Source organism: Kogia breviceps, chromosome 1 (genome assembly GCF_026419965.1).
Source record: "Kogia breviceps isolate mKogBre1 chromosome 1, mKogBre1 haplotype 1, whole genome shotgun sequence".
NCBI classification, from domain to species: Eukaryota; Metazoa; Chordata; class Mammalia; order Artiodactyla; family Physeteridae; genus Kogia; species Kogia breviceps.
The window spans coordinates 126,108,764-126,123,088 of NC_081310.1; the positions used below are offsets into that span (position 1 = coordinate 126,108,764).

General features: G+C 39.8%; 2 protein-coding genes across 20 annotated transcripts in view; one reads left to right on the top strand and one right to left on the bottom strand.

Moving 5' to 3' along the window:
* Positions 1–14,325, top strand: part of ODF2L (outer dense fiber of sperm tails 2 like) — a 339,482-nt gene that overhangs the window by 197,960 nt on the left and 127,197 nt on the right. For 18 of the 19 annotated variants that reach the window (XM_067043211.1, XM_067043246.1, XM_067043192.1 and 15 more), the window contains one exon: positions 5,611–5,759. The exons of the other annotated variant lie outside the window; for it this stretch is intronic. The gene's annotated coding sequence lies outside the window, so the exon portion shown is untranslated. The remainder of the gene's footprint in view (positions 1–5,610; positions 5,760–14,325) is intronic. 19 annotated transcript variants of the gene reach the window in all.
* The window catches only part of CLCA1 (chloride channel accessory 1), a 33,941-nt gene that overhangs the window by 9,021 nt on the left and 10,595 nt on the right, over positions 1–14,325 (bottom strand). The window contains exons 6-8 of the mRNA XM_067043165.1: positions 5,693–5,911; positions 4,906–5,133; positions 1,388–1,562 (exon numbers count right to left, since the gene is read on the bottom strand). Of these exons, the coding sequence (XP_066899266.1) occupies positions 1,388–1,562; positions 4,906–5,133; positions 5,693–5,911 (622 nt within the window). The remainder of the gene's footprint in view (positions 1–1,387; positions 1,563–4,905; positions 5,134–5,692; positions 5,912–14,325) is intronic.

Below are 14,325 nucleotides of genomic sequence, written 5' to 3' on the forward strand. Positions count from 1 at the left end.
AGGGGGCAGTTATAGAAAAGTATTATGTGTAGTAAACAGGAGATGATATACCAGGCCATGTAGTCTTGAGCTATTTAGAATAGGTGTAACTGAGATAGTTGATGTGAAGTGACTTTTAAACTGTTAATGACATCCAAAATCTAAGGAGAGTATTTTGGTCATCCTACTGGCATTTCACCCAGATCCCCTTATCTAGGCCAGTGCATCTCTCCCCAGCTGCTCTAAGTGTTAGATTAATGGCATATAGCTGCCTCCTATTCAAGAAAATTTCTTTACCTAATGGGGCCACCCTAGCTAAAGACATAACATTCCCCCTTACCCCTGCTCTGCCCTGACAGTCTGTAACCACTGACTGATGGACACAGTGGTACAAAAGGTCAGCCTTCATTTTCAATATTGTACCAAATCTGTGATGCAATTCCAGATCCAGAGCCCCCTGTGGCACCAAGCTTCAGCTAGCCTCTAATTTCACATCTGTGCTTAGCTTCTTCCCCTGCCTGATCTTACTCCCTACTCTCCCTTTCTCCTGAGAGCTCTCCCTCTATAAATCACATGCACTTAAATCCTTTTCTCAGGCTCTGCTTCTAGGAAACCCAGCCTAAGACAGGTAGTATTAGGAGCAAACAGTCCTGTCATTTTATCTGGCTTAGATGGCAACTCAGCATAATAATTGATATCCATAATGCTGGCTCTAAGTTAAAAAAAAATTTAAAAAGTAAAAACCTACTCTGCTGAAGAAGCCAGGTTCAAATGGAATATATTTTAACCGTATGTGTATGGACGGTAGAAGCACAATATATGAATGTTTTACAAAGAAACTGCATTGTATTCTTTATTTTCAGTGACCTTCTGTTTGGTTCAGCAGGCCCTTTGCCCTTCCCCTGCTATTTCTTGTTCAAGCCTCAATTCAGATATCACCTTCCCCTACACTCCTTCCCTAGATAAAGTCTAGGCTCCCTTCTTTGTACTCATTGTACCCTCTATTACTAATAGAGCACTTGACTTGTATCATAGTATTATATAGTTAGTGGTTTGTCGTCTGTGTCCCCTGGGTCTCTTGGCCAGCTGCCAACTGGAAGTGAGTGGTTCCTGGCTAACTGATTAGATTCTTTCCAGTCCTTATAAAGTGTCTGGGATGAGAGTCCCAAGTTCTCCTTAGAGTGCTGTGCTGGTCCCATCTTCTCCAGACTGCCCTAATCCTAGAACCAAGGCTTTAAAATAAATGAGTGGAGTCAGTTCTAAAAGTCATTTGGGATAAGGGCAGCTAGTTAGTCAATAAGATAACCCCATCTCTCCCTATCCCACCCTTCCCCTACTCCCCAGTGCACTGGAGCTCACAGTCCAGTGGAAGAGAAAATACAGTAGGACTTAGCAGGTCATCCTTCACCTGTCATTTTAGACAGCTCCTCTAGTTCCTGTGCTGCAGATGGCCCTAGGGCGACTGTATGGATGATGACTCCGCTTTGTTTCACATCATTAAAACATGAGCTTATAGTGTTGTCCTCCCCATCGGTCAGCAACACAATTTCAGATCCATCTGTTGGGTATTTCTTCCTAATCACCTAAGGACATAATTCAGGCATGAGTTGTCATACTCAGGGTAGCCAAAGTGTTTGGGAAAACTGCAGTTAAAGGGAATGAGAAGAGAAATTCCAGAGGGAATAAACAAAAGTGTCTAGGAATGGTCAAATATCTCTCTGTCTTGCAATGATACAAGACCATGGAAATTGACAATGGTCTTTTCTCTTGGTTAGCCTGTTGCAGAGGAGGCTCAATAACGTGGGATGCAGGGCAATTCCAGGGATGGACAGCACTAAGCAGAAAAGAAGGGTTTTCTAGTTTGTTTCACATGATCTCTCCTTGACAGGCTTTCAGAGGTTCCCAGATGCCTTCAGAAACTACCCTCATTTAATGGGGATAATACTGAGGACTAATATATTACTATAATAATATTAGACTTGGGGCAGATTTTAGCTTGTCTGATATTCACCAGTCTTACCATAAGCTGTTTATGGCTGGCCTTGGTTCTGATTGGTGAGTTCCCAGGTCACATGAGTTATTAAAAATTTTAATATTCCCTCTGATTAAAGCGAAACATTTTGTTCCTATTAATCCCCAGTTCCTAGATGTCCTATGACACCTATGTCTCAACTATTCCTGGGAGACACAGGTTATAGCTTTTTACATGGTATAGAGAGCATATGCCTTATGCCAATGTTAGATAAGATTATGATAGAAGGAAAATTAGATAAAATAATAATGTTTATGAAGAGGAAGGCAAGAGTTCACTCTTCCCTTAAAAAGAGTGGAAGGGAGACCCAGAAGTAGAGGAAACAAGTAATCAAACCTAAGTAACTCACCTCTCTGGACCAGACTCTCAGGAAGGAAAGGCTCTCTTAAGTAGGTTGAAAGGGAAGCTGAGATCAGAGGAGACTTCCACCCCACTTCTTTTGAGAGGGGGCTGCCCCACAAGGGAAGAGAGCAGAACTGTGATTGCTGTTATGTGAAGAATTCTGGAGCCTAGGAGCCTGTCAGCTGTGTCTGTAGCCTCAGTCTGACCAAGCTGCAGGGCCTGAGAGGCCGGAGAAAGGGCTCAATTTGGATTCCCTTGTCCCATTCCGCATCACTGCTATGTGTCATGGAAAACATGCAGAAGTCTCCATGTATCCATAGGGGAAATGGATGGCAGCTGACTTGAGAGTTGGCAGGCAAGAAGACAGTGTATCTTGCCATAGAGGCTGAGGGGTGTACAGCTTCCCAAGGGCTGGATGCAGGACATGGCGGTGCTCAGGGATCTGCTCCAACAGTGAGAGCCAGAGCGTGGTGAGTCAGCTGGGGAAGACCAATGGGATGTGATCAAGCTAAGAAAACAAGCAAAGCCCAGTGGCCACAGCTCCACCGATATCACTACCAGACCTGACCAAGGTCCTGCCTCAGGGACTAGTGGGGAAATTGAGACAGTGCAGGATCCAAGGCCCTTTACCTCATCACCCTGAAGTCACACACAAGCTCCTCCCACCCCATGCCCGGGCTCTGTTGGGCATGGGGAACATCTAAATTCCAATTGTGTTCCTCACATACTCTCTCACACCGTCAGAGTGGAAAATACAGAACCAGAAGTTCCCTCTTCACCACCAGGCCATCTGGCATTAGTCATTTCCCCCCAGGTTTTGTATAGCAGGAGTTTAGTACGACATGTCAGTTTCCCTCCCTTACTTGCTTTTTTAATCAAAGCATGGGTGAGTAGCAGAAGCTAGTGAACCCAAGTGCACACAGGCATCTGGAGAAGGGTTTTGCAGCTGACTGTGTACACAATAAAAACCACTTTTAGGGAACTGACCTTCAAAGTGGAATAAAAGGGCCAGAAGGACAGACTGCATAAGGGAATGGTTGAGTCCCCTGTCAACATGAAACAGTGTGAGCTGAAAACTAAATGTTCCTGCTGCTGCTTGGAAATCGGGAACATCCCCATTGATGTGTTACGCCCCAAGCAGACAGAGGGCAGACTTTCCCAAGACACTGCCTAGATTCTGAGACCTTAGACCATCCAGCTTCCTTCAGCCTCTTATTCTTTATTTCATGGACCCAAATAGCCTCTAAATAAATATATTCTATTTATACATATTCTATTTATTTTTTATATTTTTAAATATTTTTTATATTTTTTATATTTTTATATTTATATTCTATTCTAGAATATAAATATATTCTATTCTATATTTGGAGCATTTAAGCATCAGGTGTAATCAAATAACTCAATTTAATATTTTTTATTGAGAACCTCCTGTAGAAAAGATATTGTGCCAGCAGCCTGGGAAGTTAAAAGATAATTCCTATCTCTGAAGAAGTTTTGTTTGAGCAAAGAACATGACAGGAAATAAGACAGAACAGTCAAAAGTTGTAAGAGATGTTTTAAAAAAATAGAAAAAAGTTCATAGGATTCAGAAGGAGAAACTCTATACAATTGAAATGATCAGGAAAGATGTCAAGAAGTAGTAGTGTCTGATGATGTGTGAAGAATGAGTGTGATTTGAGATACAAAGGAGGGAGGAGAAATTACTCTAGATGGGCAGCTGGCCCGGCAAAGGTGTAGAAGCTGGGTGGCAAGGGCAGGTGATCTAATTTGCTTAAACATAGAATACCTGGGAGAGACTCCTGAGTACTTGAGCCTGGAAAGGTAAGTAGGGGCTATATTATAAAAGAACTTAAATATTAGTTAGAGAAATTTTACTTAGTTTTGTTGAAAATGGGGAGAGATTGATGTCTAAGTAGAGGGATGACATGGTTGGATGATCAGATGGGATCTTTGGATACACCCCCAATACAATTAGAGTTACAGTTCCTAAGGCCTCCTATTTCAATAAATAAACCTTTTTTTTCCCAAAAAGGAGGTCCCAGAAGTTTGGAATATTAAGCTACCTCAATATTTAACCATAACTCAGAGTTCACTTTTTTCTTCATAGAAGATAACCTCTTAGATCCCTGTGTACCTTTCTTCATAGCAGTCACTAGTGTATTATTATACACTTATTTATGTGACTATGTAGTTAATGAATCTCCCCCCACTAAGATTATAATTCCATGACAGCAGGTATGGTATATTTGGCCCTCGTGGTATTCTTAATGCATATCACAGTGCCCGGCATGTAGAAGTAACACCACGAATGTTTCAAATGCATGCAGAAAAGCATGAATGCACAGATGCAGAAAAACACAAAAGCATGAATGAATTAGTTAACAATAGCTTTGGGGGCCTATGTTGCTGCATCATTTGAACCATTGCTCTGCAATTGGTTGTCTAATTCAACTAGACACTAGGCATGCATGGAAACACTAGAAAGGGGAATTTCTTGGTGGACATAAATTGTAAACATTGGCAAACTATGATAGGGCAACTTGTCTCACAGTAAATGCTGATTGAATCCCAGAGCAGATGGATGTTCCTCCTGATGACTCTGTGGGTAAGCTTCTGGTAAGTGTGTCTCTTTCAGTGGCACTCTTTATCTGTACAAGTTCACTGTTTACATAGGCAGCACTGTCAAATGTCACCATCCCAACCCAGGACCCTTGCTCAACCGTCTGCAGAAGGAAAAGTTTGCCTGCTTGATTCAGTCGTTTAAGGCGGTCACCAATCTGAATGGAGAAGCAGAAGAAAAGCAGTCAGGTTGGGTTGAGATAGGCAAATTAAAAACAGAACAGGCTAGAGGGAATTTGGAAGTGGCTGCCTCAATGTAGAGTAAATGACAATAAGCTTACTCAAGGCATATCCTTCTATGGAGGAAAATTTCTCCTTTACATTTAGTAGTATCTTTGGATAGGATTATTTTGTATAAATAGACCTAAAAGATAAAGCTGTATTTGGCTTTAGTTCAATCATTAGTTCAATACTCCAGTAATAGTTCTATAAACCTACATATGGTCAGTGAAACATAAAAAATGTTAATTCTATATAATTAATCAATCTTTACTCACAAATTGAAGGCTAATATAATTTGGCAAATGAGACACTTGATGCTGAATTTTTGTTGAATAAAGTTGAGGTGTGGGCAATTCTGATGGAAATGTTATTCTTGTAACTGTTCTGACCCTTGGGATTGTGTTTATTCCCAGCCAGCTCCAAGTTGTGGTCCAGATCATATCATATACAGATGTGAGACTACCATCCAGAAGACCAAGACTCAAATGAACGTACCGTCATGCTTCCAGACTTATCAAGGACTAAACACACAATTCTTTGTCCGATCTGCAACAATGAGAAGGTGGGCTTGGGTGGCTGTGTTGTCATAGGAGTGGTTTTCTTAAAGTCCTCTGAATCTTGGATCACTTCCCATGTGCTTCGGAGATTGCATTTTTTGTTTTGCTGGTTTGGGGCTTTTTTATTGTGGTTTTTTTCTGTACAGAATTCAACCACCTGAAGTTGTCAATAAAATGATATAGATAACCGTAAACTACTTGTTAAAATCTTTAATAATTTGATTAAAATATTTTAAATATAGATTTACATTTATGTGCCCTCCTCCCCAGACTACCTTGTTACCCCATAACCTTGGCTCAATCCCACAATCACTGCAGAACACTGCTGGGGAAAATCATAGAGATAATTCAGAGTTTCTATCTCAAAACAAGTCTTTGACCTCAGTGGACTTTTAGTGCTCCTCAGAAATCATCTATTTACCTGCTCTTGGCTTCCCTCCTACTTCTCAAATTTGCCATTTCAAGCAATCGCCACTATCTTTAAGCCACCTGCATCTCAACATTTCTCTCCTGGTACCATTTTCTCTCTCCATCCTTTTACTTCCTGCTCACTTCCTTACTTCCCACTAACTTACAAACACCTTGCGTTCCAACTTTCAACACCCAACATTCCAGCTCTCTCCAAAATCCACTTCGATGTCCCATAGGATCCTTAAACTTCAGGTTTTCATAATTGAACTCATCACCTTTCCTCTGACTCTGCTCCTCCCCATCACCAAGTATTTCCTAACTTGGTGTCACCACTATCGTCACCTAAATAGGAAACAGAGTTTTCCTACCTTCTTCCCTCTATGAAATAATAAGATCAATACATTTCCTCTCTCTCTCCAGTTCATCATCTTTTCTGCTTTACCAATGGAATCTCCATCATTCAAGCCCTCATGGTCCCTCCCTCAGACTATCTGACTTTTCCATCTTGCTCCTTCTTTAATTGGTCCACTCCACAGCTGCCAGGTACATATTCCTTCTTATTCCTGTACTTAAGATCCTTCTGTGGCTCATCATTGCTCATACACTACAATCCAGACTACTTCATATAGCTAATAGCAATCTCCATGATTTGGATTTTCAGTTTACTCACCATCTTTGCTCTGGCTGTGCATTCCAAGTCTCTAATTTCCCCCACTGTAACCTATAAGTGCTCAAACTTGCCAGTCTGTTTTATATCTCTGTGTCTTTGCTCATGATTCCCACTTTGTCAAGGAGTTCTTCCTCTGTCTTCTGCATTATGAACTCTACCTTCATGTTTCAGCCAAAAGGTTATTTTCAAAATATTTTCTCATTTCATACCCTTCCCCTAAAGAATTTCTACTCAACCTTGTGGCCTCACAGTACCCTATAAGAAATTTCAATAAGGCTCCTTTAACATTGTAGTGCACTTATTGGGATGAAAATCCATCCATGACAGAACCCTGTCTCATTAAATTTGCTTCCTCAAAACTTAGCCCTATGTCTGATACACAAAAAAAGCTCAATATGTTTGTTGTTTTCTTTAGTAACATTTACAAATCTGTATGTCAGTGTTTCTTTAAATCTACAAAATGGCAGTAGTTGTTAGGCAAGAATTATATGAGAACGCATGCAATAAGGACAATACTAACACAGCCAATAAATGATAGTGTCTTCCCCTTTCTTAAGTTTATATCCCTAGCATTTGGGAGATTTAAAAAAGAGGCACAGTATACAAAGAAGTTATAACCTAGTTCCTCCTCTTAGTGATTTTACAGTATTATCATTCAATTAAAAATCCTAAATATCTGGGAGACAAGTAATTCAGAAAGTAATCATTAGCTGTAAAACACTTATTTTTCTCTTTATTTGCATTTTTTTCAGATTGTTTTGGTAGTGTTTCTGTATTATCATTATAGCTACTTTTTAGGAAGGGAACCTGGAAAACTTTTGTGTAAACCCCAAGCAGAGGCTCCCAAACCTGACTGTGCATCAAATTTAACTGTGGTTAATTTAAAACAATCTCAGAGAGACCTTCAAGATAGTGGAGGATTAAGACGTGGAGATCACCTTCCTCCCCAAAAATACATCAGAAATACATCTACATGTGGAACAACTCCTACAGAACACCTACTGAATGCTGGCAGAAGACCTCAGACTTCCCAAAAGGCAAGAAACTCCTCACGTACCTGGGTAGAGAAAAAAAAAACCAAAAAAACAAAAAACCCAGAGATAACAGAATAGGGACAGGACCTACACCTCTGGGAGGGAGCTGTGAAGGAGGAAAAGTTTCCACACACTAGGAAGCCCCTTCACGGGTGGAGACTGCAGGTGGCGGAGGGGGGAGCTTCAGAGCCATGGAGGACAGCACAGCAACAGGGGTGTGGAGGGCAAAGCGGAGAGATTCCCGCACAGAGGATCAGTGCCAACCAGCACTCACCATCCTGAGAGGTTTGTCTGCTCACCCACTGGGGCAGGTGAGGGCTGGGAGCTGAGTCTCCAGCTTCAGCTAACCAGGCGGGATTCCAGGAAAAACTTTGGACCTGCCTAAGAGGCAAGAGACCATTGTTTCAGGGTGTGCGAGGAGAGGGGATTCAGAGCACTGCCTAAACAAGCTCCAGAGATGCACGCAAGCCACGGCTATCAGCGCCGACCCCAGAGACAGGCATGAAATGCTAAGGCTGCTGCTACAGACATCAAGAAGCCTGTGTGCAAGCACGGGTCACTATCCACACCTCCCCTCCCGGGAGGCTGTGCAGCCTACCACTGCCAGGGTCCCATGATCCAGGGACAACTTCCCCAGGAGAACACATGGCGTGCCTCAGGCTGTTGCAACATCATGCTGGCCTCTACCACCGCAGGCTCGCACCGCATTCCATACCCCCCGCCCCCCCCAGCCACCCACCCCCAGCCTGAGTGAGCCAGAGGCCCCTAATCAGCCGCTACTTTAACCCTCTCCTTTCTGGGCGAAGAACAGATGCCTTCCGGTGACCTACACACAGAGGCGGGGCTGAAACCAAAGCTGAACCCCAGGAGCTGTGCGAACAAAGAAGAGAAAGGGAAAATTCTCCCAGCAACCTCAGGACCAGCAGATTAAATCTCCACAATCAACTTGATGTACCCTGAATCTCTGGAATACCTGAATAGACAACAAATCATTCCAAACTTGAGGCCGTGGACTTTGGGAGCAACTGTAGACTTGGGATTTGCTTCTGCATCTAATTTGTTTCTGGTTTTATGTTTATCTTAGTTTAATATTTATAGTTTATTATCATTGGTAGATTTGTTTGATTTGGTTGCTCTCTTCCTTTTTTAAAATATATATAGATATATATATATATTTTTCTTTTCCTAGTGTGTATGTGTATGCTTCTTTGTGTGATTTTGTCTGTATAGATTTGCTTTTACCATTTGTTCTAAGGTTCTCTCTGTCTGTTTTTTGTTTGTTTGTTTTTTTTTGTATAGTTTTTAGCACTTGTCATTGGTGGATTTGTTTTTTGGCTTGATGGTTCTCTTCTTTCTTTCATTATTTTTTAATATTTTTAATTTCTTTATTTTCCATAATTTTTAAAAATTTTTTATTTTAATAACTTTATTTTAGTTATTTCTTTTTTTTCTTGCTTTCTTTCTTTTTTTCTCCCTTTTCTTCTGAGCCATGTGGCTGACAGGGGCTTGGTGCTCCGGCTGGGTGTCAGGCATGTGTCTGTGAGGTGGCAGAGCCAAGTTCAGAACATTTGTCCACCGGAGACCTCCTGGCTCCACATAACATCAAACAGCGAAAGCTCTCCCAGAGATCTCCATCTCAACGCTAAGACCCAGCTCCACTCAACGACCAGCAAACTACAATGCTGGACACCCTATGCCAAACAACTAGCAAGACAGGAACACAACCCCACTCATTAGCAGAGAGGCCTCCTAAAACCATAGTAAGGTCACAGACACCCCAAAACACACCACAGGATGTGGTCCTGCCCACCAGAAAGACAAGATCCAGCCTCATCCACCAGAGCACAGGCACTAGTCCCCTCCACCTGGAAGCCTACACAACCCACTGTACCAACCTTAGCCACTGGGGGCAAACACCAAAAACACCAGGAGCTATGAACCTGCAGCCTGAAAAAAGGAGAACCCAAACACAGTAAGTTAAGCCAAAAGAGAAGACAGAGAAACACATAGCAGATGAAGGAGCAAGGTAAAAATTCACCAGACCAAACAAATGAAGAGGAACTAGGCAGTCTACCTGAAAAAGAATTCAGAGTAATGATAGTAAAGATATCCAAAATCTTGGAAGTAGAATGGAGAAAATACAAGAAACATTTAACAAGAACCTAGAAGAACTAAAGAGCAAACAAACAATGATGAACAACACAATAAATGAAATTAAAAATTCTCTAGAAGGAATCAATAGCAGAATAACTGAGGCAGAGGAACAGATAAGTGACCAGGAAGATAAAATAGAATAAATAAAGAACAGAGCAGAAAAAAGAAAAAAGAATTAAAAGAATTAAGGACAGTCTCAGAGACCTCTGGCACAACATTAAATGCACCAACATTTGAATGATAGGGGTTCCAGAAGAAGAAGAGGAAAAGATAGGGACTGAGAAAATAATTGAAGAGATTATAGTTGAAAACTTCCCGAATATGGGAAAGGAAATAGTCAATCAAGTCCAGGAAATGCAGAAAGTCCCATACAGGATAAATCCAAGGAGAAGCACACCAAGACACATATGAATCAAACTACAAAAAATTAAATACAAAGAAAAAATATTAAAAGTAGCAAGGGAAAAACAACAAATAAAATACAAGGGAATCCCCATAAGGTTAACAGCTGATCTTTAGCAGAAACCCTGCAAGCCAGAAAGGAGTGGCAGGACCTATTTAAAGTGATGAAACGGAGAATCCTACAACCAAGATTACTCTACCCAGCAAGGATCTCATTCAGATTTGATGGAGAAATTTAATCTTTACAGACAAGCAAAAGCTAAGAGAATTCAGCACCACCAAACCAGCATTACAACAAATGCTAAAGGAACTTCTCTAGGCAGGAAACACAAGAGAAGGAAAAGGCCTACAATAACAACCCAAAGCAATTAAGAAAATGGTAATAGGAACATACATATTGATAACAACCTTAAATGTAAATGGATTAAATGTTCTGACCAAAAGACATAAACTGGCTGAATGGATACAAAAACAAATCCCATATATATGCTGTCTACAAGAGACCCACTTCAGACCTAGGGACACATACAGACTGAAAGTGAGGGGATGCAAAAAGATATTCCATGCAAATGGAAATCAAAAGAGAGCTGGAATAGCAATTCTCATATCAGACAACACAGACCTTAAAATAAAGACTATCACAAGAGACAAAGAAAGACACTATATAATGATCAAGGGATCAATCCAAGGAGAAGATATAACAATTGTAAATATTTATGCACCCAACATAGGAGCACCTCAATACATAAGGAAAATGCTAACAGCCCTAAAAGGGAAATTGACAGTAATATAATAGTAGGGGTCTTTAGTACCCCACTTTCACCAATGGACAGATCATTCAAAATGAAAATAAATAAGGAAACATAATCTTTAAATGATACATTAAATGGTAGACTTAATTGATATTTATAGGATATACCATCCAAAAACAACAGAATACACTTACTTCTCTTGTGCTCATGAAATATTCTCCAGGGTAGATCACATATTGGGTCATAAATTAAGCCTTGGCAAATTTAAGAATATTAAAATCGTATCAAGTACCTCTTCCAACCACAACACTATGAGACTAGATATCAACTGCAAGAAAAAAAATCTGTAAAACATGCAAACACATGGAGGCTAAACAATACACTACTAAATAACCAAGAGATCACTGAGGAAATCAGAAAATACCTAGAAACAAGTGACAATTGAAACACGACAACCCAAAACCTGTGGGACACAGCAAAAGCAGTTCTAAGAGGGAAGTTTATAGCAATACACTCCTACGTCAAGAAACAAGAAACATCTCAAATAAACAACCTAACCTTACACCTAAAGCAATTAGAGAAAGAAGAAGAAAAAAACCCCAAAGTTAGCAGAAGGAAAGAAATCATAAAGATCATGTCAGAAATAAATGAAAAAGAAATGAAGTAAATGATAGCAAAGATTAGAAAAACTGTAAGCTGGTTCTTTGAGAAGATAAACAAAATTCATAAACCGTTAGCCAGACTCATCAAGAATAAAAAGGGAGAAGACTCAAATTAATAGAATTAGAAATTAAAAAGGAAAAGTAACAACTGACACTGCAGAAATACAAAGGACCATGAGAGATTACTACAAGCAACTATATGCCAATAAAACAGACAACCTGTAAGAAATGGACAAATTCTTAGAAAAGCACCACCTTCTCAGACTGAATCAGGAAGAAATAGAAATATAAACAATCCAATCACAAGCACTGAAATTGAGACTGATTAAAATCTTCCAACAAAGAAAAGCCGAGGAGCAGATGGCTTCACAGGCGAATTCTATCAAACATTTAGAGAAGAGCTAACACCTATCCTTCTCAAACTCTTCTAAAATATAGCAGAGGGAGGAACACTCCCTAACTCATTCTACAAGGCCACTATCACCCTGATACCAAAACCAGACAATGATGTCACAAAAGAAGAAAACTACAGGCCAATATCACTGATGAAAATAGGTGCAAAAATCCTCAACAAAATACTAGCAAACAGAATCCAACAGCACATTAAAAGGGTCATACAGCATGATCAAGTGGGGTATATCCCAGGAATGCAAGGATTCTTCAATATATGCAAATCAATCAATGTGATAGACCATATTAACAAATTAAAGGAGAAAAACCATCTGTTCATCTCAATAGATGCAGAAAAAGCTTTTGACAAAATTCAACACCCATTTATGGTAAAAACCCTCCAGAAAGTAGGCATAGAGGGAAATGTCCATCGACAGATGAACAGATAAAGAACATGTGGCACATATATACAAAGGAATATTACTCAGCCATAAAAAGAAACAAAATTGAGTTATTTGTAGTGAGGTGGATGGACCTCGAGTCTGTCATACAGAGTGAAGTAAGTCAGAAAGAGAAAAACAAATACTGTATGCTAACACATATATATGGAATCTAAAAATTAAAAAAAATTGTTCTGAAGAACCTAGGGGCAGGACAAGAATAAAGACACAAACATAGAGAATGGACTTAAGGACATGGGGAGGGGGAAGGGTAAGGTGGGACGAAGTGAGAGAGTGGCATGGACATATATATACTACCTAATCTAAAATAGATAGCTATGGGAAGCAGCCGCATAGCACAGGGACATCAGCTCGGTGCTTTGTGACCACCTAAAGGGGTGGGATAGGGAAGGTGGGAGGGAGATGTAAGAGGGAGGATATATGGGGATATATGTATATGTATAGTTGATTCACTTTTCACTTTGTTATAAAGCAGAAACTAACACACCACTGTAAAGCAATTATACTCCAATAAAGATGTTAAAAAAAAATCTGGTCCCTCTCTTGGAAGTTTCTGAATTATCCTGGAAATAGACTGCAAAGCCAGACTGAAGAATGGCCATAGTGAACCATGATGTATCACATTTTTTAAACTTATGCTATATTGTTATAGACAGACTCTTGCAAGTTACTTCACTCTTACTCCAAAAGGAAAACATAATTTTATGAAAGAGACTGGAAGATAAGAGGTGCTCCCCACTAAAGTTAACTGATTCATTTATCTTAGTTTGTGTAAATTTGCTGATGTATATGTTTGACATTAATAAAGAAAGATAATTTGTCAAGTTTATTTTATGACCAGTTGGTCATTTAAAAAATCATTGAGAAATGCAGTCTCCAACTTACAATGGTTCAACTTATGATTTTTTGACTTTATTGTGGTACAAACACAATACACATTCAATAGAAACCATACCCCGAATTTTGAATTTTGATCTTTTCCTGGGCTAGTGGTATGCGGTATGATACTCTGGTGATACTGGCTATCGGCAGCGAGGCGAACATTGCTTCTAGTCAACCACAGGATCATGAGGGTAAATAACCAATATACTCACAACCATTCTGTTTTTCACTTCTGTACAGTATTTAATAAATTACATGACATATTCAACACTTTATTATACAATAGACTCTGTGTTAGATGATTTTGCCCAACTAAAAACTAATGTAAGTGTTCTGAGCACATGTAAGGCAGACTAGGCTAAGCTATGATGTTTCATAGGTGAGGTATAGTAAATGCATTTTCAACTTGAGATATTTTCAACTTACAGTGGGCTGGAGGAAGATCTGTATTTAAAACTACTTAAAGCTATTAAAACTATGTACAAACTCCCTAAAGGCAGTGACACTCTTAAAAAGATAGAAAATTTTAGTTAACAACCAAAAGCAAATATGCAGGCCGAAAAGAGATCTCTGAAAGTTAAATTAAAGGCTACTGATCATGTTCTTATTACTAATAAAAAGAAGTGCCTGTTCCCCCTGGATAAATTTCTTGTTTAACTAATTCTTGTGCTTGTCTGCCTTTAAGGATATTTGAAGTAGTTCTAAGCCCTTAAACTAAAAGCTAGTGAGAGAGAGATGATGGAGGAGCAAAAA